Consider the following 27,923-nt stretch of genomic DNA (forward strand, 5'->3'; position numbering starts at 1 on the left):
AGTGACCCAACTTAGCATTTTATAGGCCAGCATTGCTGTTCAAAAGTAGAACTTACTCTAGGAAGAAGTACCTATGGAAGGCATCCTATAATCCTGTATGTGACTGGAGGTCTAATGAGTAACAAAGGCTACTCTTAGTTGTTTAAAAAGAGCTATGCTATGGAACATTAGAGAGTGCATGTAAGTTTTCATTATAGCCATCAAGTCACTGATACAATAAGCAAACACTTGCCTCAATCTTCTCGTTTGTAAAATGAAATTTAGTATTATTTTCTGGACTCTTGTACCAAGGCATGTAAATATTCTTTCTTTGGCTCTGCTGGGTGTCCTTGGGCAAATGACTTAAATTCTCTAGGTTTCTTTGTTTCTCTTCCTCTTCCTCCTCCTCCTCCTCCTATTCTTCCTTTTCCTTTTTTTATGAGGGCTGTAGACCAGATGATCTTTAACAACCTGGCTTAAGAAATCTAATTTTCTGGGGCGCCTGGGTGGGTCAGTTGGGTAAGCAGCTGACTTGGGCTCAGGTCGTGATCTCACAGTTGTGAGTTTGAGCCCTGCATTGGGCCCTCTGCTGTTAGCACAGAGCCTGCTTCAGATCCTCTGTCTCCCTCTCTCTCTTCCCTTTCCCTGCACTCACTCAACCTCAAAAATAAATAAACATTAATTTTGTGATTTCTGAAGAGCAAGTGAACTACCTATTTGGAGGAATTAGATGGACTAGATGATCTTCAGTGGTTTGTTAGTCCAAGAATGTATAAAGTGCTATGAAATCCTTAAAGAAAATAAATTTTTTTAAGTTTATTTATTTTGAGAGTAAAAGAGAGAGGGCGCATGTGCACATGCATGTAAGCCAAGGAGGAGCAGAGAGAGAGAGAGGGAGAGAATTCTCCACAGTCTCTGCATTATCAGTGTGGAGCCTGATGTGGGGCTCGAACCCACAAACCGTGAGGTCATGACCTAAGCCAAAGTTGAAGCTTAACCAACTGAGCCACCCAGATGCCCCAAAGAAAATGAATTTTCAAGATTATAAACCATCACTGGTAATGGTGATAAGTGTTATATAAATTATTCTCTCTCTTAAAATATTTATATATATTAGATGTATCTTGAATTACCTTCAACATTATTTTTGTTGTTAATTTTAATTAATAGCAGATTTAACTTGCCATAACATATTGTATAGATTATCTTACTAGATAAAAGCTATTAATGCCTAAAATACACAATTAACTTAAACTATGCCAATAAAGGAAAATCTGGCATTATAATGATAAATCATTATTTCTTTGACCCTAAGTCTTTTATCAATATTTTATCCTAAAAACTGTTAAAGAAATAGGAAGAGTTTCCTTGACGTGGATTTTTGTTTTAAGTAAGCTATTTGCTCAAGAATAGAAGTCTTTCCAGTTATCTTTGGAATTATTCAATTATAAATACTTTCTTTTTTTCTTACAGTTGACGTTTATTTCAAATAGCAAGATAAACTTGTGTTACATCTTCTCATCTTATATACCTTAAAACTTTTCAAAATGTCCTCTGCATAGGATTCTTTTTTACAGCTTTGGCTTTCAAGTATATATAGACATTGTTCAATGAGAGACAAAGGATTTAGAATGCCATTTTACTTTAAGATATTTGCCACCTTGAAGATAAGGGATGGAAGGAAAGGATACCAAGGACATGAGATAGAACATGGTTTTTTTGTTATGCTCACAATGAATCTGTTTTAGAAGAAATAAATAAATAGAACCAACCTAAAGAAGTGTGGTAGGTACACAGCCTTGCTAATTATGATATCTCTGCTGTACTGAAGAGTAGTTGGTCCTGGGCCAATTAGTTATTTTCCTCATTATTGTGGCTAAATTATTGTATAACTAAAGTTTATAATTGATTGAAAAATTTGTTTCTTAGTTTTAAATAGGTGATTTCTTTATAGGGTTCAAAATTCACAAAATATAGAAGTGTCCCATAGGCACTTAGTTTCCATTGACAATCAATACTGTTCATTTCCTGTATCCTTCCAGAGATATTTTATGTGTGTATGATGAAAAGTCACATATGTTGACGGAAGTAGTCATCACTGTTCAATGCGTTGTATAAATTCCTTATTGAGATAGAATTTTGTTTTTTTTTATAAATTAAAAAAAATTTTTTTAATGTTTATTTTTGAGAGAGAGAGAGAGAGAAGACAGAGCATGAGTAGGGGAGAGGCAGGGAGAGAGAAAGACACAGAATCAGAAGCAGACTCCAGGCTTTGAACTTTCAGGACAGAGCCTGATGCGGGACTTGAAGTCATGAACTGTGAGATCGTGACCTGAGCCAAAGTTCGATGCTTAACTGACTGAGCCACCCATGCACCCTTGTTTCTTATTACATTGATTTTCTCTGTTGTTTTGACCATAGCTTTTAAGGGTTCTTAATATATTAATAAAAATTGAAGCCCTTTTGCACTGATGAGGAAATTCGGCACTTTGAATATGTCATAATGGTCTATCACTAATTTTCATCCCTAACCATGAAGTAGGCTGTCTGACTCTTTTTGCTTTCCTTGGATTGTATTTTACCAGCCAAAGAATCTTTTTCAAGCATTTTTTTAGAATAGTTGAAACTGGGTGGTTTTTTTTTGTTTTTTTTTGTTTTTTTTTTTTTTTTAATTTTTTTTTTTTCAACGTTTATTTATTTTTGGGACAGAGAGAGACAGAGCATGAACGGGGGAGGTGCAGAGAGAGAGGGAGACACAGAATCGGAAACAGGCTCCAGGCTCCGAGCCATCAGCCCAGAGCCCGACGCGGGGCTCGAACTCACGGACCGCGAGATCGCGACCTGGCTGAAGTCGGACGCTCAACCGACTGCGCCACCCAGGCGCCCCTGAAACTGGGTGTTTTGAACATAGATATGTTAACACTCTCCAGTTCTCAATCTCTTTGAAATGAGATTTGATATGGAGTTCGTCAAAAGAAAAAGTTTTGAAGGATTAATTTGTTACCTATATTAAATATGAATAGAAATGTGAACCAGTTCCTCTTTCATAATTTTTTTTTTTATTTAAGCAATATGTTGTGTGTCCTTCTAGACATTTCTATACCCTCCAAGCATATACAGAGCCACGTATGTGAGCTATAGGTCTTTTTTTATATGAACAGATTTGTTATCACATAGACTGTTCTGTAACTTTTTTCTTAAAATAGTTTTCTCTGGTGGTTCCTACAGATTTCTCATTCTTTTTCAGATACCCATTGTTCTATATAATTTATCGACCATGTATTTATTCATAAACTTCTGGGTTATTACAGTTTTTTAATTATTGTAAGTAGTGCTACACTAAATACTGTTAAACATACTTATGTATCTTTGCTGCTTTTGTGAATGTATATATAGGGATAAATCCCTAGAAATGAAATTACCGGTTATCAGAGGGTCCACATCTAAGATTTTGATAGCTGCTGCCAAATTGTTAAAAAATGCTGAACCAGTCTATATTTCTGTTAACAGTTGAAATCTGATTCTCCACATTCTTATAAACATGAATTCGAGTTCTTTGTTTCTTCCTTCCTTCCTTTCCTCCCTTTCTTCCCTTCCCCTTTCTTCCCTTCCCCTTTCTTTTCTTCTTCCCTTTTCTTCTTCCCTTTTCTTTTCTTTCTTTCTTTCTTGCTTGCTTGATGGTTTAATTTTCTAATCTCTGATCATAACCCCCATGATTATTTTATCTAAAAAAATCTTTTTGTGTTCCAAGTAGCCCTATGAGCTGCTCATTAATTGCTCCCAAAGCTTTTGTGAACTGTTGAAGCCTGGTATAAAGTTACTTTCTGAAAAACTATTCAGACATCATTTACAAATGCAAATTTTGAAATAGTTTGTTAATTTCTTTAACAAAATGATTTTTTTAAAAACTCAAATATTCAGACAATATTGACTCCATTTTTCTTTTTTTTTTTTTAAGTTTATATATTTATTTTGAGAAAGAGAGAGAGAGAGAGATCGGGGCAGGTGCAGAGAGAGAGGGAGAGAGAATCCCATGCTATCAGCATGGAGCCTGACTTGGGGCTTGAACTCGTGAGCTGTGAAATCATGACCTGAGCTGAAATCAAGAGTCGGATGCTTAACTGACTGAGCCACCCAGGCACCACTTGACTCCATTCTAAAAGAGGAAAATAATGTATCTTCTACCATAGGATTTGCATGAGTTATTTTATTTTTGCATTGTCATAGTTTTATAACATTTATATTTACAATCCATTTTATGACCCAGTTTCTCATAGTTGTTTAACTTTAACTGTATGTTTAGAGGATTTAGTGTTTGCCTTACTACTTTTTCATAGCATGTAGCTTCTTAATTCCTGAGTTCCTAATCTTGACTCACCTTTTGGCTAGCTGATACTGGTACTTTGATTTGAAATTACTCTCTTCCCCCTCAAAAAAGGAGTTTACAGGTACTTGCATTTTTAAGACTACTGTATGTTGTATTTATAAATGAATGTAGCCATATAGCAAATTATTGAATTGCTTCTTTTTTCTCCTCAAAATTTTAAGCCCTCTATTCTCTCTTCTGGTACTGAATATTTCCAAAGCTTGCTAGAATATTCCCTATTATATGTAAGTAAACTTTCTTCTGCCTGGATTATCATAAGAGTCTTTCATTATACTTTTAAACCTCTGTGACTTCATCAGAATATGTCTTGGTGTTAATTATTTTATAGTAGTTTTTTCCTGGAAATTAGTGAGTGCTTTCTGTCTGAAGATTTTGGGTCATTCCCTCAGGTCTTCTCCTCTTCCCCCTCCTTCAGTTTTCTTCTCTTATATCCTTCTATGCTCCTTTTTCTATTCTGTTTTCTTCTGGGATATTTATTATTTGTATAATGGATCTTTCTTGTTCTTATTATCTTTGTGGCCAATTCATTTCTTTCTTCTTTTCTTTTGCGTTGTTTCTTTCTTAAGCCCATCCTCCGGGTCACTTTTTTTCTTGTGCTTCTATGTGGTTTTCATGGTTTCATCATTTCATTATTACTTAGTTTCTTTGGTTCTTCCAACTTACTTTTAAATCTCTTGCTGCTGTATCATTTTGTTCAAGTTTTTTAAGAGTTCAGGTTCTCTTTATTTGGAAGTATAGGGAATATTTGGCTAAAATTTTATTGTTTGCATTTTTGTGAGAATGTCTCAATAGGTTCTCTCTTGGATACTTTGTACTTATTATTTATATTTGAGTGAGGCTTGCTATTTGTTGAAAATCATATGACAGTGGGGGAGGGAGAGAAAGTGAGCCTTAAGAGTCAGCTTCTTCAAGTCCTGTAGTTGTCTCAGCATACTTTCTCACCACATCTCTACCATAGGAGCACACATCCCCTTAGGTAAGCCTACCACCCAAGTAAGAGGCAGAGGTGACTTAAGAAGTAAAGCTTTCTTTAGGCCATGGTTCTTTTATTTGGAGACTTAGTTAACCCTGGTTGTTGACTGCAAGGCTTATTACACTTTCTTCTATTGTATCCCTGTCTTACCTTCAAGTCCTTTCTCTCTGTCATGAGTCTAGATCGAGAGCAAATAGGTCTGTTCCATCTCTCAAGTCCTTTGGAGGTTCCTGTTTTAGTTGAAAAGTGTGAGCACCAAGTGCATTTATAATTGCAGAGAAAGCTATATAACTATTTAATCATCTTCTAGTATTTTCCTTACTTTTTCTCCCAACTTTTGATATTCCCAAATCATTTGATTTAATTATTCTCCTTGGTTAGATACTAAGACACTGCTGTTGATTCTGTGGCTCTAGTTGTATTTGAGGACAAAGGCACGAGTTCAAGAAATTCAGCAGAATTATATCTGCGTGTGTTAAAGTTTATATTAAAGTTATTTTGTAGAGAACCACATCATACCCTTAAAATAAAATCATAGTCGGCTTCTGAGATTATGGTCTCTATAGATGAGACTCCTTTTAGTTGAAGATCCTGAGTTTACAAAACCCAGCACCTGAAATGCCAGTCACAAGGTCTTCATGGCCAAATGTGATTTTCATTTTTGGAATAAGATCCGTGAGTTCTTCTTTTTCCTTTCACAGGACAAGCAGGAGGACATGAAGACTATTTTGGAGGGCATAGATCCGGCCAAGCATCAGGTGAGGGAGGCCTTTGATGCTTGTAAGCTACTACATAAAGAATAGATGTTATAGGTAACCAGAACTCTGGATATCTGAATTCCAGCCAAGAAGTTCCAGGACCTTGCTGGGTGACAAAAGAAATCCTCTTCAATTGAAAAAGATTATGAAGTTCCAATAAAAAGAGTTTTATGTTACTAGTAGTTTGCTTCCTTAGTATTCTTTTTATGTGGTATTCCTAAGAAATCTTAGGTGAAAATAGATTTTCTTATTCAGATACTTCTTTTGCATTCTTCCTTACTGGGACATTTAACATACTCCAGAGAGAAAGTCTCAGTTACCAAATCCTTTGCTTTCAACTTTTTTCATCAAAAATTCAAAACTCAGATAGATGCAGGGAGATATGTTAGATTGTTTTTTATATAATCCTCAAACAAACAAAAAAAAATTAGTTTAGTGAAACATTGACTCTATTATTCATGCTGTTAATTTCTATAAAGTTAAAATTATTTTCATAAAATTGTCCCCTGTAATATCATTCTGAAATTGGTTTTTAAGAAGGTGAATGCATAAGCAAACTTTTCTTTTGAGAAAATGTGTTAAATTTGTACTGATGATTTTAAGCAAATTTAGTATCCATTTTAATGCAGAGAGATTTGTTTAAACTAAGGAGCAGTGCTTAATTTTAAAATTCAGAATAAATTGTGATTGTATCACAATTAGCTTAGACCTTCTAAAATAAACTTCCTAGTATCAAGCTGCTCTTAGTCACATTGCTTACTAAACATCTTCATTATTGGCTTATTGAGTACGAAGTTGTTATATTCATTCTATTTTGAAAAAGTAAATATATTTCACAGAATATTATGTGAAAATATGAATTTTAGTTGTATACTATCTTAGGCTCCAATCAAGAATGTAAAGCTAAGTGTTATTTCAGATGAAGTATTTCTTTCTCCCTAGATTTATTATAGGAAATCTGATTATAAGTCTCTCTCTCTCTGGCTGTAAGTCTCAAAACTTGAGATGCTTTTTTTAAAATGAGGTTTGTGGCCCCCCTTTTAGAAGTTGAAAGTTAGCAGATCCGAAATGGGGAATCTGCATTATAAATGATATCCCAGGAGATTCTGATGACAAGTTTTCCATATTCCACACTTTGAGACATTGCTAGAGTCCATAGATTATTCTGTATCACTGCTGAGTTCTGTTCCTTTTCCATCTTGGCTTTATAATCCATCCTTCTTCCTCCATCCAAACTGAGAAGTTTGGTTTTTCTCTTTGTTATTTGTGATTTTCAGAAACTGAGCTAAACACAAGCCCTAGACTAGTGCCTCAATCTTTTTTGCATTTCATGTTCTCCTGAGGGATATGAATAAGATAAGTAACAGCACATCACTCAGGTAATAATTAAAATAACAGTGGTGGATTGAAAGAACATACCCCCTGGGGAGGTCCATCAGAATCCTCTAGTACATATATGGTATAAAACAGTCTCCCTCACTTCCCTGTGATTCTGGTCCTTCCCTTGACAATGTCCTCCTCCAACTCCAAGAGGTGCTGCCTCTGTGATATAGTTACAATCCTTAGATGTATACCTTGGATATCCACGGCTGTGAGTTTAAAGGAAATCACTTATTTACAAAAATAATAAAGTTTATTTTCAATTAAATTTTGTTATCTAAGCCCAAATGGGAAAAAAAAAAAAAAAAAAAAAAAAAAAAAAAAACTACGCCTTTTTTCTCCTAGTGCTTATTCATCAGAACCAGAACTTTCCAGTGTATTTTTCATGGATAAGATTTTAGGGGACTTATCAGTTCTAATTATCCATTTATCAGTATATTTCAACCATGAGTAATTAGCTACCTTAATTAACTTTAAATATGACCTCCCACTTTTTAACTATTAACTTTTTATTAAAGAATAACGTATACATATTTTTTTAGTTTAACTGTTGAAAGCTGGAAAACTTTTACCTATTTTTTTCTTGGTCTAAAACTATTTGTGAAATACACAAAACTCCTAATACATTTTTTTAAAGGCCAAGTTCTCTCTGTCTAGGTTATTGTGTGTTTAATGAGTCCTTTTCAGCTATTTCAAGCTTGTTTAAATATAGGTACAAATGACTTCCAGTCAAGAAGGTAAAGTCAGTGTTGGTCTGTTTTGAAACCTCTCTGCTCTCTGTCATTTTCAAGTCCATAGATACAAGTAAAATATGGGAGCTATATTAGACTAAAAATATGTAGCTATATTAGAAACAAGATTTTAAAAGTCTGGAGTCTGGACTAGAAATGGATCATGGCCCCACAGCTGAAGCTGTAGGCCCAAGGAGAATTAAGAGTAAAAAAAACAAAACAAAACGGGGTGGGAGGGGTTGGGGACTGGCATGTCAGTTTCTGTAGGGACATAGGGACCGAATGCATAATAGACAGAGATCTACTCTGCTAGATTGAAGCAAGGAGCTGGACCTTATTGCCCTACCTATGAACAAAGATGGAAAAAAAATAAACCCTCCAAGCAACTGCCATTGGTTGCGATTAGAAATTATCTACTTGTTCTTGGTAGAATGAAAATGCAAACATAACACTCTAAATAAGAACTGGGAGACCACTGGTTTTTGATTTAGTGAGCAGAACTGAAATTACTCCATAAGACTGGAAATTTAAGTTGCCAATGAAAGATCTACTTTTGAAATGGACTTTAAGGACCAGATTCAGGCAAGTTTCAAACCATCTGATGAGAAGGGATAAACCTATGGATGGAAATAAAAGAAACAACTCCCACGCAAAATGAGCTTTTCAAACAAAAAAATTATGGCGTTCAAGACCAAATCTACATCAAGAGATAGTCAAAATGCAAACAAACAAAAAGTTAGCAAAGCAGCAGAATACAAGCCCAGGCAATTGAAAGAAAAGACTTTAAACATGCTTATTTTAAGCTATAACCAATAGCCATAAAACAATGTGAGAAAATGAAATGAAAGCCAGTAATTATGAATTAACAGACGGGTATGAAATAAAAAATTTAAACTTTGGGGAGAAAGTTGTGGAAATAAAAATTCAACATATGTTAAGTAGTATATTGGACATGCTGAATAAAAAAAATGAGTGAATCGGATGACAAAAGAAGAAATAACACGATATAGCATAAAGATAAAGAAATGGGAAATACGAAAGAGAAACTGAGAGAAAGGGTAGATTGAGACACTCTACCACACATCTCTTTGAAGTTCCTGAATGAGAGGATAGAGATGCAAACAAAGCAGAGGCAATGTTTGAAGAGCTAATGGTAGAGAATCTTCTGGAATTGAAGTTAGACATGAATCCTTGGTTGAAAAATTAATCACTAAGCAGAACAAATGAAGCTGTAGAATTTGAAAGATAAAGAACAGTATCTTAAAAGCTACTAGAGGAAAAAAAATGTGTTACTTCAAAGGAACAACGATCAAACTTTGACAGCAGACTCTCATCAACAGTAATAATCACAGAAGACAATGGGAAGTAATATCCTCCACATACCAAGAAAAAAAAATAGAGTTCTGTATTCAGCCACTATTCCAGAGAAGGAAAAATAAGCTTATTTTAAGATCTACAAAGAATAAAAGAGCTTATCACCTCAGATCCTTGCCAAAAGAACTACTAAAAGATATGTACATCAATAAGGAGAGAAATATATCCTGGAGGAAGGCGTGGGATGCAAGAAGCTACGGTAAGCAAAGAAATTAGTGAAACATATTATAAATAAAAATTTATAAATACAAAACCCAAATTTTTATGCTTAAAACCAAAGTAATACTAAAATTCTAGGCAGCAATAGCATGAAATTCAGAAGGATGTGTTAGAAGGTGGAAAGGCCACACTAGAGCCCCTGTGTTGTTCAAGAGAAGAGGATCAGGTACTGAAAAACTTGACTTTTTTTTTTTTTTTTAAAAACATATCAGTAATCAGAACAAACGTAAACCTATTGGACACAGCTGTTAAAGGCAGAGATTTTGAATTAGAATAATACCAAAATCTAGCAAATTCTGTTTTCGGGGGATAAATCTAAAGACAGTGATAGAGAAAGGTAGACAAAGTGATGGAAAAAGTATGTCAGGCAGTATTAATACCAGATGAAGTAGAATTTTAAGTAAAAAGCATTTTTAGAGATAAATGCTCCCAACTGATCATAACAATCAGTTACTAATCAGTAACTAACGATCTTCTCTCTAAGTAAAATAGAAAATTACACAGTTACAAGAAAAATAGGTCTACATTTGTGGTGATAGGATTTTTTCCATACACTTCTGTATGAAACTGATCAAATAGACAAAACAACTGTTAAGAATAGAAAACTCAAATTTTCTTTTTTTTTAATAGTTTTTTTTTTTTTTTTTTTTTTTTAATTAGAGTGCGAGAGAGGGTGGAAGAGGAGCAGCTGGAGAGAGAGAGAGATTGAGAGAGAGGGAGAGAGAGAGAATTTTAAGTAGGCTCCACACTCAGTGTAGAGCCTGACATGGGGCTTGATCTCATGACCCTGGGATCATAACCTGAGCCAAACCAAGATTCAAACACTCAACTGACTGAGCCACCCAGGTGCCCCAGATTTGGTCTTGTAAATAAAGAGCTAACATTGTTTCCACTATATATGCTATATATTCTTTAACAACACATGGAACACGTATAAAAATTGTCCATGTTTTATGCCACAAAAAGTCTTTAAAACAAACTTACTAGTCATATGGGCTACATTTCTTTGGTTTCTATTGCTTTAAAATTACAAATCAACAATGAAAACTTTCTTAAAATCCCATACACCTGTAAAATGAAGAAAGATACTTTTACATAGTGCATGGGTTAGAGACAATCACAGTTATAATCATAGTAAAAATTACAAAGAAGTTATCACAAAAACTACACATCAAAACTTAGGTAAGAGGATACAGCTAAAGTGGTCCTTAGAAGGAAATTTTTTATATTATATAAAATGAAAGTAAATGAGGCTAATAAAAAAACAACAGGATAAACAAGAAAGGAATAAAGATAAAAGCAAAATTTATAGAATAGAAAACAACAAAAAATAGGGATAAAAAAGGAAAAATAGGGAAAAAAAGCAAAATTAAAAGCTGATTTAACAACAAAACACAACTACTGAAATAGATAAAATAAGGCAGACTATTTTTTTTTAAAAGGGGGAAAGGCACAGGTAAATGATAGAAATTTAAAGGTAGTTATAACTATATGATACATTAGAGATCTTTAAAATGTATAAGGCAGTCAGTCATATGAACAGTGAATAAGTGTGAATGCTGACATGAGATAAGTACTGATTTTTTTCTGTGAGTATGTAAATTATCAAAATTGACTCATGAACAGGAAACCTCAATAGAACAATAAGTGTTACACATTGAATTCAGTAGTTTAAAATCTAATCCAATGAAGGTAAGAAACCAGATGGATTTATAGGTGAGTTTTACCAAATGTTCAAGGAACAAATGAACTCTTTATTATTCTAGCTATTCCCCAAAACAGAGAAAGAAGCAATATTACAATGTCAATATTAAGTTTATAACCTTGGAAAATAATTTTCTGTGTTTATGAAGGAAAAATAATCATAATTTATATGTTAAAGTTTGATTGATCTTGAACAAATATTGGCTGTGCTAACAAACCCAACATTCATAAGTAAGTAGTATATATTACTTCGATTCCTATTTTGGAGGGGGGCAAAGACTTTTTTTAAGTTTATCTATTTATTTTGAGAGAAGCAGAGTGTGAGTGGGGGAGAGGCAGAGAAAGAGGGAGAATTTCAAGTAGGCTCCATGCCGTCAGCACAGAGCCCACACAGGAAACGGAGAATATGACTTGAGCCAAAATCAAGAGTAAGGATGCTTAACCGGCTGAGCTACCCAGATACCCCGATTCCTATTCTATTTTTATTATTATTATTTTAAGTTTATCTTAAAATAAAGTTTATCTTTTGAGAGAGGGCATGAGTAGGGTAGTGACAGAGAGAGACAGAAGCCAAGGCAGGCTCCCCACCGTCAGCACACAGCCCAATGGGGGGCTAGAACTCTCAAACTCTGAGATCATGACCTAAGCTGAAATCAAGAATCGGATGCTTAACCAATTGAGCCACTGAGGTGCTCCCTGCCCCATTCCTATTTTAAAAGAAAGATTTAATGGTCAGATGTTTGGGGGCAAATGATATATGTTGTGGGATTTACAGTATTGATTTTAGACGTGAAATATTATAATGCCTTATAAAGTTGGGGCATTGTTTTATCAACCATTTTCTCAAACATAATAATGTTTCTCAAAACCAAAAAGTGCATGTATATATATTTATAGGGAGGAAAATAAAACAGGCATCTTTTCCCAACTTTCATTTCAGAAATTTGGTTGGTATGTTGAATTTTGGAATTTGACCTGGGGTGAGGATCTTGGGACTGTACTTTTGTGATTTCTTATCCTTTGACAGCTGTAGTAATGTTTGATATATGCAGACCTAACAGTTATTTTAAAAGTTTATTTTAAAGGAGGGCTTTCAAAATCTTTTGTCTTTGCCATTATTCACAGGACCTTGTTATCCTGATGGGTGTCATTGCTAGGCTTAAGAGATAAGAAAGAAAAAAAAAAAAAGGAAAAGTGATGCTATTATTGCCCACCCATGTTCTAGTAACAATGTATTATCAAATGCAGATAATGAATGTCTTACTCTGAGTTTAGCTACTACTCTTAATTTCTTGTCAAATTAACTTTTCTTTCTCTTATTTACCTAGTAGAAAATTAAAACTTCAAACCTCAGTACTATGAAAGGGAAGATTTGAGAGGTCAGTTACACTTAGGTTCCTTCTTGGTAAACCTTATTGAAACACGTCATTGTTTTAGACATTAGGTATATAATGGTAAGCAAAAATGGATGTGATTACTATGCTCATGGAGCTTACAGTTTAGTGGCAGAGACATGTTAGCCAAATAGTTATACAAACTAATATATGATTGAAAGATGAAGGAGCGATTCATATAGCTACGTCCATACAGATGGTCCCCGATTTATAATGGTTCACCTAGGATTTTTCGACTTTACAATGATGCAAAAGCAATATGCAATTGCAATATTGCAATATGCAATAAGCAGTATGCATTCAGTAGAAAGCATTCGAATTTTGAATTTTGACCTATTTCTGGGCTGGCATTATTTGGTAAGATACTCTTAAAATGCTGGGAAGCAGCAGTGAGCAGCAGCTCCAGTGAGCCACGTGGTGTCAAGGATCTCAGGGATAAACAACCAATGTACACACAACCATTCTGTTCTATGCATAGAACCATTTTCACTTTCAGTACAGTATTCAATAAGTTGCATGAGATATTAAGTACTTTATGATGAAGAAGGCTTTGTTCTTGGTGATTTTTTCCAACTGTGGGCTAACACAAATGTTCTGAGCATGTTTAAGGTAGGCTTAGCTAAGCTATAATGTTTAATAGGTTAGGTGTGTTAAATGCATTTTCTTATTTATTTATTTATTTATTTATTTAGAGGACGCAAGTGAGTGAGTGGCAGAGAGAATCTCACGAGGGGCAGAGAGAGAGAGAGAAGCAGGGCTCACCCAAAGCGGGGCTCGTGCTCACCCGATACAGGGCTCGTGCTCATCCGATGCGGGACTCAAACTCACAAACTGTGAGATCATGAACTGAGCCGAAGTCAGATGCTTAACCAACTGAGCCACCCAGGATCCCCTAAGTGCATTTTCAATTTAAGATATTTTCAACTTAAAATGGGTTTATCTGTACATTACAATCAAGAAGTCAAAACATTAATTTTTATAAGAGGCTGAGAGATTCTACACTATCAAGATAAAAATATTAAAATCTCTTTTAGACTGTAATTCCCATCACTGCAGACCAGTTTGAAGTTTCCATTAGGTTGACAATCTACTTATTTCTCATTGTTAGTTTGCCCATGTTGTAGATTAGGTATAGTTATATAAACTGACTAAGTTGCATCCTATTGGCAAAGCACACTAAGTTTTTTGGTTCATTTATTTTGAGAGAGAGAGCATGTGTGCACATGCGAGTAGGGGAGGGGCAGAGACAGAGGTAGAGAGAGAATCCTAAGCTGGCTCCATGCTCAGCACAGAGCCCGAAGAGGGGCTTCATCTCACAAGTGTGAGATCATGACCTGCGCTGAAATCAAGAATTGGATTGGATGTTTAACCGAATGAACCACCTAAGGCGCTCCAGAGCACACTATTTTTAAGTTGACTGTGTGGTAGCTAAAGGATTCTGAGTTAACTAGAACAGAGCTGAAGTAAAGCTTGAGTTAATTACTGTTCTTTATCAAGTTTTTCTTAGTAGCAAAAGACGACCAGAACAACAGAAGTTAATGCTTGCATAGATAATGAAAGAGGGGATAGGTGAGTGAACTTTTCATGGAAGCAGTTTATCAGCTACATTTTCATACTGAGATGAATATAGTAAGAGTTTACAGTTCTTCCAACAGGACTACTTACTACATAATATAAGCAAGCTCCTTTTAGTGGCATTTGATATTTGCATGGTTGGAAGCTGTTTTATCGTTCACTTCTCTTGCTGGCAAACTTCCTAAAAGGAACAGCAATCTTTCTCCTATTATAAAACTGTTGTTTTTGCCTTTCACTACTTACATATTTAATTTCTAAAAAAATGTCTGCTCATTGGTATATTTTTCTTTTCCCTTTTTTCTTGAAATACCATAGTGTTTTACTTTAGGGACTGGTTTCTGCCCTTTGATAGAGTTCTTACTGGTTTCTAATCTGTTAGGATCACAATCTTCCTGCTCACCTGTATGACTAAGGTTCCTTTTTCATAATTCATATAAATAGTTAGGAAAACATCTTTTTAGCATTATGCTTAGAAAAATGCAGCTATTTCTCTTTGAGGATCAAACTGAACATAAGTATTATCTTTAAATGCTGTTTGGTATGCAAAACTTAACTTGCCCTTAAAAAAGTTACACCATCTAGTGTGGACTGAAACTAATCCTACATTTTGTAGGAATTGAAATGGGTAGTATAAGTGGCTACATTGAGTAAGTATTAAGTCTCTTATTTATCATGTCATTTGTACTAAGTGTTTAAAATAGATGGTTAATGAATTGGCACTGATGGATCATTTTTTGTTTCTTTAATAGGAACATGAATCTGAAGGTGGAAGAACACCTTTGATGAAAGCTGCAAGAGCTGGTCATTTGTGCACTGTGCAGTTTCTTATTAGCAAAGGTAAGGAAAATATAAGTCATCATTTGTAAGAAGCTGTGATTTCTGGGAAAAAAAATCCTTAACTGTTTGTTTGTTTATTTATTTATTTTTATTTATGTGAAAGCGACTTTTCCTACAGTACAAGCATTGTATTCTAGTCTTTTTAGAAAATACTTTTTTAAGTTTATTTTTTGAGAGAGAGAGTGCACAAGTGGGGAGGGGCAGAGAGAGAGAGAGAGAGAGAGAAACCCAAGCAAGCTCCGCGCTGTCAGTGCAGAGCCTGGTGCGGGGCTTGAACCCACAATTGTGAGATCATGACCTGAGCCGAAATCAAGAGCCAGACGCTTAACCGACTGAGCCAAGCAGGAACCTCGTATTATCACCTTTTCTTGCTGTTTTTTACTTAGTAAATGTAGAGTTCATGAGGTGCTTATTGGGATTTTTCTTTATTAGTTTTGAGTTTGAAGTTCATCAACCAAGTAGCATATTATTGCTCCCAAAAGTTGGAAAAGCCAAATATAAAATGCCAGCTATATTTAGTAGAGTATTGTTCAACACTTAATGATAAGGAACTTTTGCTGGAAGTTTGGGTGGGGAGGGGTGGAAGAAAGTCCACTACTGTTGTTTACCATACACTTGAATTAACCAAGTATGCAAGGCTGTTATTTATTAATTTTATATTCCTCTAGAGATTATATTATTAAAATATATTCAAGCAAAGAAGTTCAAATGATGAGTGAAAAGGTAGTTCAAGACTGTTTATTATGAAAAAGTGAAACACTGCTAAAGCCATGTTAGGTTGAACCATATAAAACTATCGTTTTATAGATCAAAAATGGTAATATCAGTCATTTCATTTGGTTCAGCCTAACTCTGTGTATAGTGTTAGAGGTACTCTGGCATCTGATGAAAGATCCTGGGGTAGGATGCTAAAATTCAAGGAAGGTCTGCTCAGGTGATGTTATATTTTGTGAAATAAAAATTTTAGATAAAAATAAAAATTTGATATCTACATTCCAGCAAAACTTGGGACATTTTGTGTTATTTAGAAAGCAGTATAAAATTTTATCATTTTAAATATACTTTTCTTCTTTAATTGGATACAACTAGGTTTCTTTTCTTTTTATTTATTAAAAAAAAATTTTTTTTACATTTATTTATTTTTGAGAGACAGAGAACAAGCGGGAGATGGGAGGGGGAGACACAGAATCCGAACCAGGCTCCAGTCTCTGAGCTGTCAGCACACAGCCCGATGCAGGGCTCGAACTCATAAACCGTGAGATCATGACCTGAGCCGAAGTCAGATGCTTAACTGACTGAGCCACCCAGGCGCCCCATCTTTTCTTTTTATTTAAAAAAATGTTTTTAATGTTTATTTACTTCTGAGAAAGAAAGAGAGACAGAGCACGAGCTGGGGAGGGGCAGAAAGGGAGACACAGAATCCGAAGCAGGCTTCACGGTCTGAGCTGTCAGCACAGAGCCCAATGTGGGACTGGAACTCGTGAACTTCAAGAGCATGACCTGAGCTGAAGTCAGTTGCTTAACTGACTGAGCCACCCAGGCTCCCCTAGGTTTATTTTCTTAATGTCACATTTTTGTTATCAAATAAAGCATATCTTTACACAATGTTATAACATAGTCTGTAAAAGCAATTTACCTCAAACATACTGAAGTAATAAAAAACAAATGGGTAACCTTTGGAATTCTCGCATGCGCCTTTACTAAGGAAGTTATCTAATCATACCCTGTGAGAACTCTGCTAAGCATGTAATTAGGCTTGTCAGGAGGAAGAACACATTGATTATAGCCTTTCTAGGCTATAGTAGCTGCTAACCAATCCTACCATCTAAATTTATTATTATTAACAACCTTAAAACTAATTTCACGTTGCTAATGTAAGAATGTTTATTGGTGTGTCTTGCCCTTCCCAAAAGGTACTTTTATGTGAGTTAGGTTAGGTTCAACTGGATATTTCTGAAAATTAAGTAAATTAATTATAGCAGTGGGGCGCCTGAGTGGCTCAGTCGGTTAAGTGTCCGACTTTGGCTCAGGTCATGATCTCACGGTTCGTGAGTCCGAGCCCCGTGTCAGGCTCTGTGCTGACAGCTCAGAGCCTGGAGCCCGCTTCAGATTCTGTGTCTAAGAAAAGATTTTGCATTTAGACTTTCTTCAGGTCGTGTTGAACAACGCTTCTGAACAACTTACTAAATAGCCTTTCAGATAACATTTTTGGATATTGTCTTCTCTCCGTATCCAGGTCCCTCTGACTCTTAAATTATACAATATGAAGAATTGTGTGTCTCTTAAATATTATTTTTAAATAATCTGTTTTCTCTACTTTGAGACCTGGCTATATTGCCACATTCTAGAAGTAGATAAAAAGTGTCTTTGAAACATTTTGGGAGTGACATATAATATTATTTGAGGCTTTCATTAACCTGTATATATTTATTAATCTTAGTCTTCTAGATTTTCCATTTTAAAAGTGATATTGAATAAACCAACTACAGCTACGTGCAGCATTGTGGATGAATCTCACAAATATTAAATTGGGCAGGGGCGCCTGGGTGGCTCAGTCGGTTGAGCGTCCGACTTCAGCTCAGGGCACGATCTTGCGGTCCGTGAGTTCGAGCCCCGTGTCGGGCTCTGGGCTGATGGCTCAGAGCCTGGAGCCTGCTTCCGATTCTGTGTCTCCCTCTCTCTCTCTGCCCCTCCCCCATTCATGCTCTGTCTCTCTCTGTCTCAAAAATAAATAAATGTTAAAAAAAAAAAAAGAAAATAGGGACGCCTGGGTGGCCCAGTCGGTTAAGCGTCCGACTGCAGCTCAGGTCACGATCTCACGCTCCGTAAGTTCGAGCCCCGCGTCGGGCTCTGGGCTGATGGCTCAGAGCCTGGAGCCTGCTTCCGATTCTGTGTCTCCCTCTCTCTCTGCCCCTCCCCCATTCGTGCTCTGTCTCTCTCAGTCTCAAAAATAAATAAACATTAAAAAATAAAATGAAAAAAGAAAAAAAAGAAAATTAATTGAATTGGGCAAAAGAAGCCAGACACAAAAGAGTACACTGTATGATTTCATTCATATAAAGTTCAAAAACTAATACCAGTTTGGCAGTCAGGATAGTAGTACCATTGGAAGGGTGGGTAGTGACTGAAAGAGGGCACAAGGTGTGGGACTTCTGGTATGTGGATAACGTTCTGTTTCTTTATCTGGATGCTGGTTACACAGGTGTGTTCACTTTGTAAAAATTTTTCAACTGTACACTTAGGATGTTTGCTTTTTTTTTTTAATTTATGTCATACTTCAAAAAAACTCTAAAGTGATATTATTATCTGCAAACTTGACTTGATTCCAGCTTTCTCTAATTTTGCTGTTGATGTTTATTTGAAGGTGCCAATGTGAATAGGGCTACAGCCAATAATGACCATACGGTAGTGTCACTGGCTTGTGCAGGAGGTCATCTGGCAGTTGTTGAGCTACTGTTGGCTCATGGAGCTGACCCTACTCATCGACTCAAGGTATTCTACTTAAAAATAAGTAAATAAATAGTTTTTATTAAAAGATAATGAAATGATGCTTGCCTCATCTCAGTGCTTAATATTCATTACTGTTTATAAATGAATGTTGGTTGTAGTCAGGTTGCCAAGAAACTAAATGTCTATAGCAGTCATAAGCAGAAATTTGCAGATAATTAATTAATAGCATCAATTTTTCTCAGGATGGCTCTACAATGCTCATTGAAGCTGCAAAAGGTGGCCATACAAATGTTGTTTCTTATCTGTTGGATTATCCGAACAATGTTCTGTCAGTTCCTACTACAGATGTGTCTCAGCTCACCTCACCCTCTCAAGATCAATCTCAGGTAAAGTAAAACAGAGTTGATTTATAAATATAGGGTCTTCAAATCGATTGGGAGTTTTTGTTTAAAATTAATTTTAGGGGTGCCTGGCTGGCTTAGTCAGAAGAGCACACAACTCTTCATCTCAGGGTTGTGAGTTCAAGCCCCACGTTGGGTATAGAGATTACTTAAATAAATAAACTTAAAAATTAAATAAATAAATAAATAAAATTAGGTTTAAAACAATTTTTTTTTTTTTTTTTTTAAATTTTAGAAAAAGAATGTGAGCTGGGGAGAGGGACAGAGGGAGAGAGAGAATCTTAGGCAGGTTTCACGCCAGTAAGGAACCTGATGTGAGGCTTGATCCCATAACCCTGGTAACATGACGTGAGCCAAAATCAAGAGCTGGACACTCAACTGATTGAGTCACCCAGGCACCCCAAAATAAAATTAGTTTTAAGCAAAATGGATTTGTTTCTCTTTTCTATTACTTACTGAGATAAACATGATCCCAAATCTTTAAGGTTTATTTTCTTCAAAAGTACATGAAAATTTCTTATTATCTTACTCACTGAAAAAAAAAAATCCTTTTTACAAAACACTTAATACCAAATATAAATACAAATTTTCCAAGTTGTCATCATACTGTAGGGTTGTTTTTAATAAATACCTTAAGCATAATCTTCAACCAAGAGAGAACTTCTTCCTGAGTACCTCCCAATACAGTATTAATTATTGTAGAGATAGCTACTTTTGTCAACCAGGGTATAGTTAACTAGGATATATGCATCAGAAATTCATTAAAGTAATTTATAAGCCTACCTAAAAATATGGAGAGACTGTAGAGTATACTAAGTACACAAAGTTCAGTGAAATCTTAAGTTTTTTTCCACAATGTTACCCTGAGAACTGATAAAATACCACAATTTGGCGACTATGTTGGCTTTTCTTTTTTTTGACCCATACAGAATTTGAACAAGGGTAAATTGGCCAGTTAATATGTGACTTGTACTCTTAACTATAATCAGAACCAACAAGGCCCCAACAAGGCTTTCTCTCTAACGAGAGTAATACTAATTCTCTTTAGCTTAAATCATTCACTGCTTATAGATTGCCGGAGCTTGTCCAATTCACTATTCACTATTCTCAGAAATTATTCTTTGGTGAGGCTTGCTTTTTTTTTTTTTTTAAGAAACAAAAAAATTAATTTGGTGGCATATAAATAAAATCTAAATTTCCATTACATTTAAAGGCCTCCTTTTTATTCTTTGGTCTGAGATGGTATTTTTTCTGAGTTAATTTTTTAGGTTCCACGTGTACCAATGCATACACTTGCCATGGTTGTACCTCCCCAGGAACCTGATAGGACGTCACAGGAGACCTCTCCTGCCCTTTTAGGAGTACAAAAAGGTTAGTTATTGAATTATTTTCCTTAAAATGGGTATTGCATCACCTAATTAATGAATTCACAAAAGTACTTTAATGGTACACCGTAACTGTGTACCCAGGATTAATTGAATTAGGGATTTCTGACAAATGCTGGTAGTCTTACAGATTATTTATAAATGAAAAGAACATAAATACTAAGAAAAATGACTTCTAATTTTCTTGCTAACATACTGCTAGTTGGAGTTTTCATCTTGCACAGATGAAAATACTTTAAAAGCATATCAGGCTGTTGATTATATTACAGAAGCAAAAATTTATCAGGCATTCATTTTGCATTTGACAATTCTTTTGTTGAACAGCAGTAAAATATGAGGAATGAAAATGTATGTTTGCTGTCTAGTTAAGTCTTAGTAACACTTTTCAACTCTAGGAGTTAGAAGTTTAAGAATTATATGTAGTTTCTTTCATGTAATGCTGAATATGGTGGGCTTACATCTGTCATGTGAACCTGGACAAATAACTATCAAAAAGTATATACATGATATCCAAGTGAATATTAAGAAGGAGCATATATTATTTAAAGGACTTAAGTTTATGAGCTCTGATATTTTCCTGCTGTCTTCACTTGTAGATAGAAAGTACCTTCACTTGATAATCATGTGTAGTTGTCATATCTCTGAAATAAAGTAGGTAATATATAAGGTATTAAAAACTACATAAAAACAAATTTATGAGCGTATTTCATTCAATATATAATAACCAAGCTTTAGATTTTTGAAATTACAGTGAAGGGTGTAAGTATATGTTAGTACCTCTAATACTATGATTTGAGAAAAGTTGGTTAGAGGTGACTATTATAGCAGCAAAGAGAAGCTACTTTTAAATTAGGTCAGTTTTAGTAATTTAGAGTATTGAGGGCCATGATCAAGGATTAGTTCATTTCTAAACTATTAATTTCAGAGAGCAAATATCTGCAATCTCTCTGACTTAAGGTAGTTATGGAGTTTTCTATTGGACACTTAGCTATTCAAACTCTTCAAAAAATAAGACTGCTATTTTTTTTTTTAAGACTGCTTTTTTTAATCTTAACAAATAAAAAACATATTAAGCATGTACTTGTTAAGGAATCTGAGTATCCTAACTGACAGCCTTTAGTAAAATACTTAAACCTAAATGTCTCTGTTCTTATAATTTTTTGTTTGGCTATACATTGTAGAAGACTATAGTAACTTTGGCTAAGGAAATTCAGTACTAAATAAGAAATGATTAAAAAATACATTAATAACACAGGCTGGAAACCAATTTGACAATAAATTTCATATATCGAAAAAAGAAATAACACAGAGGCACAAAAGAATCAAGAAATAAGCTAGGAAGGACATAAAGTGTCAACAGAGAAGAAGTAAAACATTTTAAATTCAGATTTAATATGTAAGGCAACAGAAACGTTTGGGTAAGGTTTCTTTAAGTTGATGCTCAAGTGAGTAATCATATTTTTTAATTACTGAAAGACCTTCTTTTAATTACTGAAAGACCTTACTTTAATAAGTATCTACTTATTTTCTTCACTCTGATGTTTTATTACTTACTGAATAGCATAAAAATGAGCTAATTTTTTAATGATCTTTCATTTTACTAAATTATTAGAGCAGGAAAAAATTAACACTTGTATTTAGACCCTTGGGTACTTGATGTTGTCAGCTGCCAGTGGCATTGCCAACCTAGTAGTTCTTTACGTAGAGCCAACTGTGATAATCCACTGTTTTAAGATGTTATTTTAATATAAATCATGTGCATCGTAGAGTATTATATCACCATGAATTAGGAAAAATTAGTTGGTGTTGTAAACGTACATACTGAATTATCCAGATAGATAGGAAAATGTTATCTTAAATTATGGAAGAAATATTATTACTTTTTTCTCCTCAAAGTGTCTTTTTCTCCTCAAAACTCTGTTATTTCTCTAAAGAAATTTCTTTGAGTGGTGAAATCTCTGTTCAATGCTCGTGTTTTTGTTTCTTCTAAGTCCTTAGACTATCTCTGTGTTGCATGTTTAATTAGGGATGGAGGAAGAGTTCTTAACTCTTTAGGACTCTCTTCCTTTCCTAGCAATAATTTTTTAAGTTCTTAGAACATTTTATTTATGTCTGAAGTCTTTTTATTATTCATACCTGTATCCTTCTAGAACATATCATGCCCTTAAAACTTACCCAGGTATTTTGGGGCACCTGGGTGACTCAGTGAGTTAAGTGTCCAACTTCTGCTCAGGTCAAGATCTCACAGTTCCTGAGTTTGAGCCCCACGTCAGGCCCTGTGCTGACAGCTCAGAACCTGGAGCCTGCTTAGGATTCTGTGCTTCCCCCTCTCTCTGTTCCTTCCCCCCTCATGCTCTGTCTCTGTCTCTCTCTTTCTCTGTCTCTCAAAATAAACATAAAAAAAAAAAAAAAACTTACCCAGGTATTTTATATATATCCTACTCAGATACTCTTTTCTTTCATGATCCATGTGCTTCATTTGCCTAGGCTCCATCCATCTTGACCCATATTCTCCTTTTTTAGGCAACTAATCTCACTTATCCATGGTCGGTTTTCAAAGGAATCAGCATTCTAGGTGGTATCTGACAGAGGCCTCAAGATCACCTCTATAAACAAAATGTGAAACCAGGTGATAGTGGTATGCTCCGTTTTCTAGCATTATTTAGCTTTACTAACTATAGTTTTGAACGTTCAGTTGGGAAAGGATATGTAAATAATATCAACCTTTTGCCCTTCCAAATCAGTTTTGTAAATAAATTTGTTACTTAAAGCCACTCTTGCATCCAACTTATTTGTTGTAACTGGTTCTCCAGGAATTCTAAAAGATAGGACTCATAATTATTTTCTGCAGGTTGTACATCTTAGAACTAATTTGTTGCAAAACACTACAATGATGTCAGGATAAACAAAACACATCTTTGTGTGTACCTCAGGCCCTCTTGAGGAGTAATTTCTTTTCTCTGGAGTCCAACAACACTTCATGGGATTTTACTTCAGACTCTGGTCACTCCTGCCTCTTCCCCTCCCCTTGGACTTCAAAGTGTAGAAAGAAGGTTGAGTTAATCATACTCCATTCCTGCTGCTTTATTGTCATGGATCCTCTTTTGTTTTATTTATTCTCTTTTCTCCGTCTTCCCATTCCCTTACTTCCCTTGTAGGCAATGACTCTACTGTGTTTGATGTGAGTTCTTTTGTTCTTATAAAATGTTTATTACTTTGTGTGTATTTTTGATTTACATGACTGGTATTGTGCTATAGGTCGTGTTTTGTTTTTTACTTTTCTCACTCAGCACTGTTTTAAAGATCTATCAATGTGTATCCACCTCTAGATTATTTCTACTGGCAACACAGTGCTTCACCCTGTATATTTTTCTTGTTTTACTTCTCCTTTTCCAGTGATGGGTATACCAAATTGCCTCTCATTCCCCACCACCACAGACAGTGCTGTGATGAAAGTCATGTTACAGTCCCCTTGTGGATCTGTGTGAGAATTTCTTTGGGATATAATCAGGAGCAGAATTACCTGTCTGAGGAATGCATAATGTTTATCTGACAAAGTGCCACAAATTTGCTCTCCGGGATGGCTATAGAAGTTTACACTCCCACTAGTAATGCATAAGGGTTCCCATATTATACACCCTCCTTCCCATTTCCATGCCTTCCAAACCTTGGCTTAATTCTTACATTTGGATTTGTACATCTTTATCTCCCCTTTTAGACTGTAAGCTCCTCAAGGGCAGGGTTTATGTTGCTCATCTTTGTATGGCTCACTATGCCTTGCTTATACTAGATGCTCATATATTTGTTGAATAAATTAATGGTGCCAGGCTAAGAATTTAGATTATTCTGAAGACAAAAGAAAATTATTAAGGATTTTTTTAAGAAGAGAGACATTGTAATTAAAGAGGATGTGGGGCGCCTGGGTGGCGCAGTCGGTTAAGCGTCCGACTTCAGCCAGGTCACGATCTCGCGGTCCGTGAGTTCGAGCCCCGCGTCAGGCTCTGGGCTGACGGCTCAGAGCCTGGAGCCTGTTTCCGATTCTGTGTCTCCCTCTCTCTCTGCCCCTCCCCCGTTCATGCTCTGTCTCTCTCTCTCAAAAATAAATAAACATTAAAAAAAATTAAAAAAAAAAAATAAATAAAGAGGATGTGTAAAAAATTAAGAAGTAGTATTCTAGAGTGGTTCGGACAAGATCGAAAAAAATTTGAACATAAACTAAGAAATTAACATGCTGCTTTATATCCCAGAATTGTTTATTAGAGTAGGTAACATAAGAAGTTCTTATTTTTATATCAAATCAGTAAAATCGTATAGAAATTATATGTACAGTGAATGAAATTGAGTGTTCCTCTGGAAATTTTACTCCTAATGTTCTCTAGTTTAGCAGATTTCCATGTAATCATGCTTATATGGATTTACATGTGCCTGAATTTAATCTTTTAACATATAGCTGTTTACAGTAAAAGGCAGAAAGTTGAACTAATCTTTTAGGATGTTACACAGATGCTCTGTCTTTGGACATGCTTGGTTATCCTTACTGTATTAAAGCTGTATAGCATGCCCTGTTACTTTGGGAAATTCTGAGATAGAAATTTAGGCATAAAGGCAAAATAAGTCTTTTCTAGGCCAGTGGCTTTCATTTTTGACACATTTTGACTGTGACCATAACAGGAAATATTTTATATTGAAACTCAGAACACAATATACATCTGTTTACCCAAATACAAATTCCATTAGATAATATATACTCTACTACACTTGATGTATTGTGTTATTTTCAACTGTATTTCATCAACCTTTTTTTCCATTTAAGACCCAGTTGGGAGTGCTATTTCATTCTAGTAAGATGCTGTGTAGTAATGTAAGAAAGCAAAGGAATTGTGGAACAGCGCTTAAATGTCCTTAGACAAGGGGCGCCTGGGTGGCACAGTCGGTTAAGCGTCCAACTTCAGCCAGGTCACGATCTCGCAGTCCGTGAGTTCGAGCCCCGCGTTGGGCTCTGGGCTGATGGCTCAGAGCCTGGAGCCTGTTTCCGATTCTGTGTCTCCCTCTCTCTCTGCCCCTCCCCCATTCATGCTCTGTCTCTCTCTGTCCCAAAAATAAATAAACGTTGAAAAAAAAAAAAAATGTCCTTAGACAAAATCAAGTAAGGAAATATGTCCTATATTTTCCCTTTGTATGTCCTATAATTTTCCCTTTGGCCATTATTTTTTATTGCACACTATACTATTTTATACATGAAAATAACTGATGGAATTAAGCTCATTTCAGTAGTAAACTAAATTTTTGTCAAATATATGTCTACCTCATTGCCTTACTGCGCATAAAAGAAAGGCTATGTTTGAAACCGTCTCTGTATTATGGTTTCCTATTACAAACTCTTAGTTTTATTGATGGTACAAAAGGGAAAGCTGAGGAAGTAGGATAAACACCAGACCAAAGAGTTAGATGTTGGTTTACCTATATTCCTAAATAGTACTTTATGATGTCTCTCACTGCTGCCAGTGAATAGATTTAATTTATTTGTACGTGACAGTGGGAGATGTTTTAAAGAGGTGGAACTCTTATTTTCTGGCATCTTACACAACTGCCTTCCTACCTACTAAAATTTTTGTTGCTAGAAGGATGCTTGTCACATTCTCTTCTTTTCCCAAACACAGAAGGTGTTGCTTTAGCTTCTAGGAATAATTAGGTGACATTATTTGTGCTTCACCACCTTGTTTTATTCTTGATTTATAGCTTGAATTAGTGCTCTAATGTGTAGCTATGCAATCCCACTAACTCCATGATTACAGATACTCAGCCTTTGGCTATTTTGGGAAGAACTGTTTTTTGTCCATTATTTTCCACCATCGTGTTCTTCCTGCTACATATGTCCTCAGCTTATAGTCTTTATATTCAGTTACGTAAGTTACTTTTAGTAATCTTGTACTCTAAACTTCTTGGATTTTATTTGTTAACGAAATAGGGCTTGGGGTGCCTGGGTGGCTCAGTTCGTTAAATTGTTAACAAGATAGGGCTTGGAATGCCTGGGTGGGCTCAGTCCATTAAGTGTCTGACTCTCAGTTTTGGCTCAGGTCATGATCTCATAGTTTCATGAATTCAAGCCCAGCATTGGGCTCTGTGCCAACAGCACAGAGCCTGTTTGGGATCCTCTCTCTCTCTCTCTCTCTCTCTCTCTCTCTCTCTCTCTCTGCCCCTCCCCCATTTGAACTGTCTCTGTCTCAATAATAAATGAATAAACTTGAAAAAAAAAAAGATAGGGCGTATTCCTGTTAGTAAGTATACTAGTGTGTTGTAAATAAAATTAATGAGCATTTAAAGGAACATTCATTCTTTGCAGAGCTACTAAATTGCTGATGTTATTGCATTTATTACACGATTGAAAATTTCTTTGCTGGACTAGCAGATGTCTACATTGCTGTTTGTGGCAGTAAATCTCCTTTTTCTTACCTGTTGATTGTTATTAGGTACTTGGAACAGATAAACCAAACCATGAATTCCTGTAAGATCTTATAGTAGTTATTAAATTATCTCACAAATATAACAGCTTTTGCTCAGGAAGATTAAAGTCTTTACCCATCTCTTAGTTCAGATATAAAATTAAATATGGGCAATACATTTTGATGAGGGTTGCTTTCAAAGAACAATTCTCTTAAAATGATTGCCATAATTTCAGAACTGTGGTATCCTGACCCTGTTAAAGTCAATATCTAGGGGGAAAACTGTTAGACTTTTTCATTAATAACATGTTGAAGATGCTTGAGGTATATGCAGTTTTGAGATCTCCGACTCTAGAAGAAAAAAAACAAAAAACAGTTGACGCTCTAATTTTTTTCCCTAGTGGTTTCATTACCCTCTTGTAATTCAGAGTATTTTAACATCAAATGGGTGATGACTTTTTCCTTTGGACTTGAGAATCATTGTGAATACATTGGATGATCTTATTTTTAAAAACCTTAAGTTACTTATATTATTCATATGTTGACTGCAATTCAAAATAGTAAACAACTATTTTTTACCCAGATCTTTTTTAAAAGCGGCTCTATTGTTGTTTAATTTACATACGTTAAAGGTCCTTCGTTTTAAGTGTACAGTGCAGCGAGTTTTAGTAAATTTACAGAATTTTGTAACCATCACCACCATCTAGTTTTAATCTCTATCATTCTGAGACCTTTCATGCCAGTTTGTAATCATTCTTCCTTCTCACTACTATAACCCCAAGCAACCACTACTTTTCTTTCTGTCTCTGTAGATTTGCCTTTTTCTTTATAGATTTGATATAAATGGAATTGCATAATATGTGATCTTTTGTGACTGTCTCCTTTCACTTAGTGTAATGTTTTCAAGGTTCATCCCCCTTATAGAATGTATCA

General features: G+C 35.2%; 1 protein-coding gene and 1 long non-coding RNA gene across 7 annotated transcripts in view; one reads left to right on the top strand and one right to left on the bottom strand.

The window, feature by feature from the left end:
• Positions 1-27,923, top strand: part of LOC123604490 (ankyrin repeat and KH domain-containing protein 1) — a 136,867-nt gene that overhangs the window by 70,831 nt on the left and 38,113 nt on the right. For 3 of the 6 annotated variants that reach the window (XM_045490660.1, XM_045490665.1, XM_045490676.1), the window contains exons 11-15: positions 6,041-6,097; positions 15,224-15,311; positions 18,676-18,803; positions 19,004-19,147; positions 20,431-20,533. In XM_045490660.1, the coding sequence (XP_045346616.1) occupies positions 6,041-6,097; positions 15,224-15,311; positions 18,676-18,803; positions 19,004-19,147; positions 20,431-20,533 (520 nt within the window). Of the gene's footprint in view, positions 1-6,040; positions 6,115-15,223; positions 15,312-18,675; positions 18,804-19,003; positions 19,148-20,430; positions 20,534-27,923 lie in introns of those variants that run through there. The other 3 variants (XM_045490696.1, XM_045490686.1, XM_045490704.1) reach the window with 2 other exon arrangements.
• Positions 2,820-27,669, bottom strand: LOC123604570. The gene is made up of 3 exons (XR_006715361.1): positions 27,570-27,669; positions 7,517-7,519; positions 2,820-2,865 (listed from the first exon to the last, which is right to left on the bottom strand). It is a non-coding gene; the product is annotated as an uncharacterized LOC123604570 (long non-coding RNA).

Source organism: Leopardus geoffroyi, chromosome A1 (assembly GCF_018350155.1).
Source record: "Leopardus geoffroyi isolate Oge1 chromosome A1, O.geoffroyi_Oge1_pat1.0, whole genome shotgun sequence".
NCBI classification, from domain to species: Eukaryota; Metazoa; Chordata; class Mammalia; order Carnivora; family Felidae; genus Leopardus; species Leopardus geoffroyi.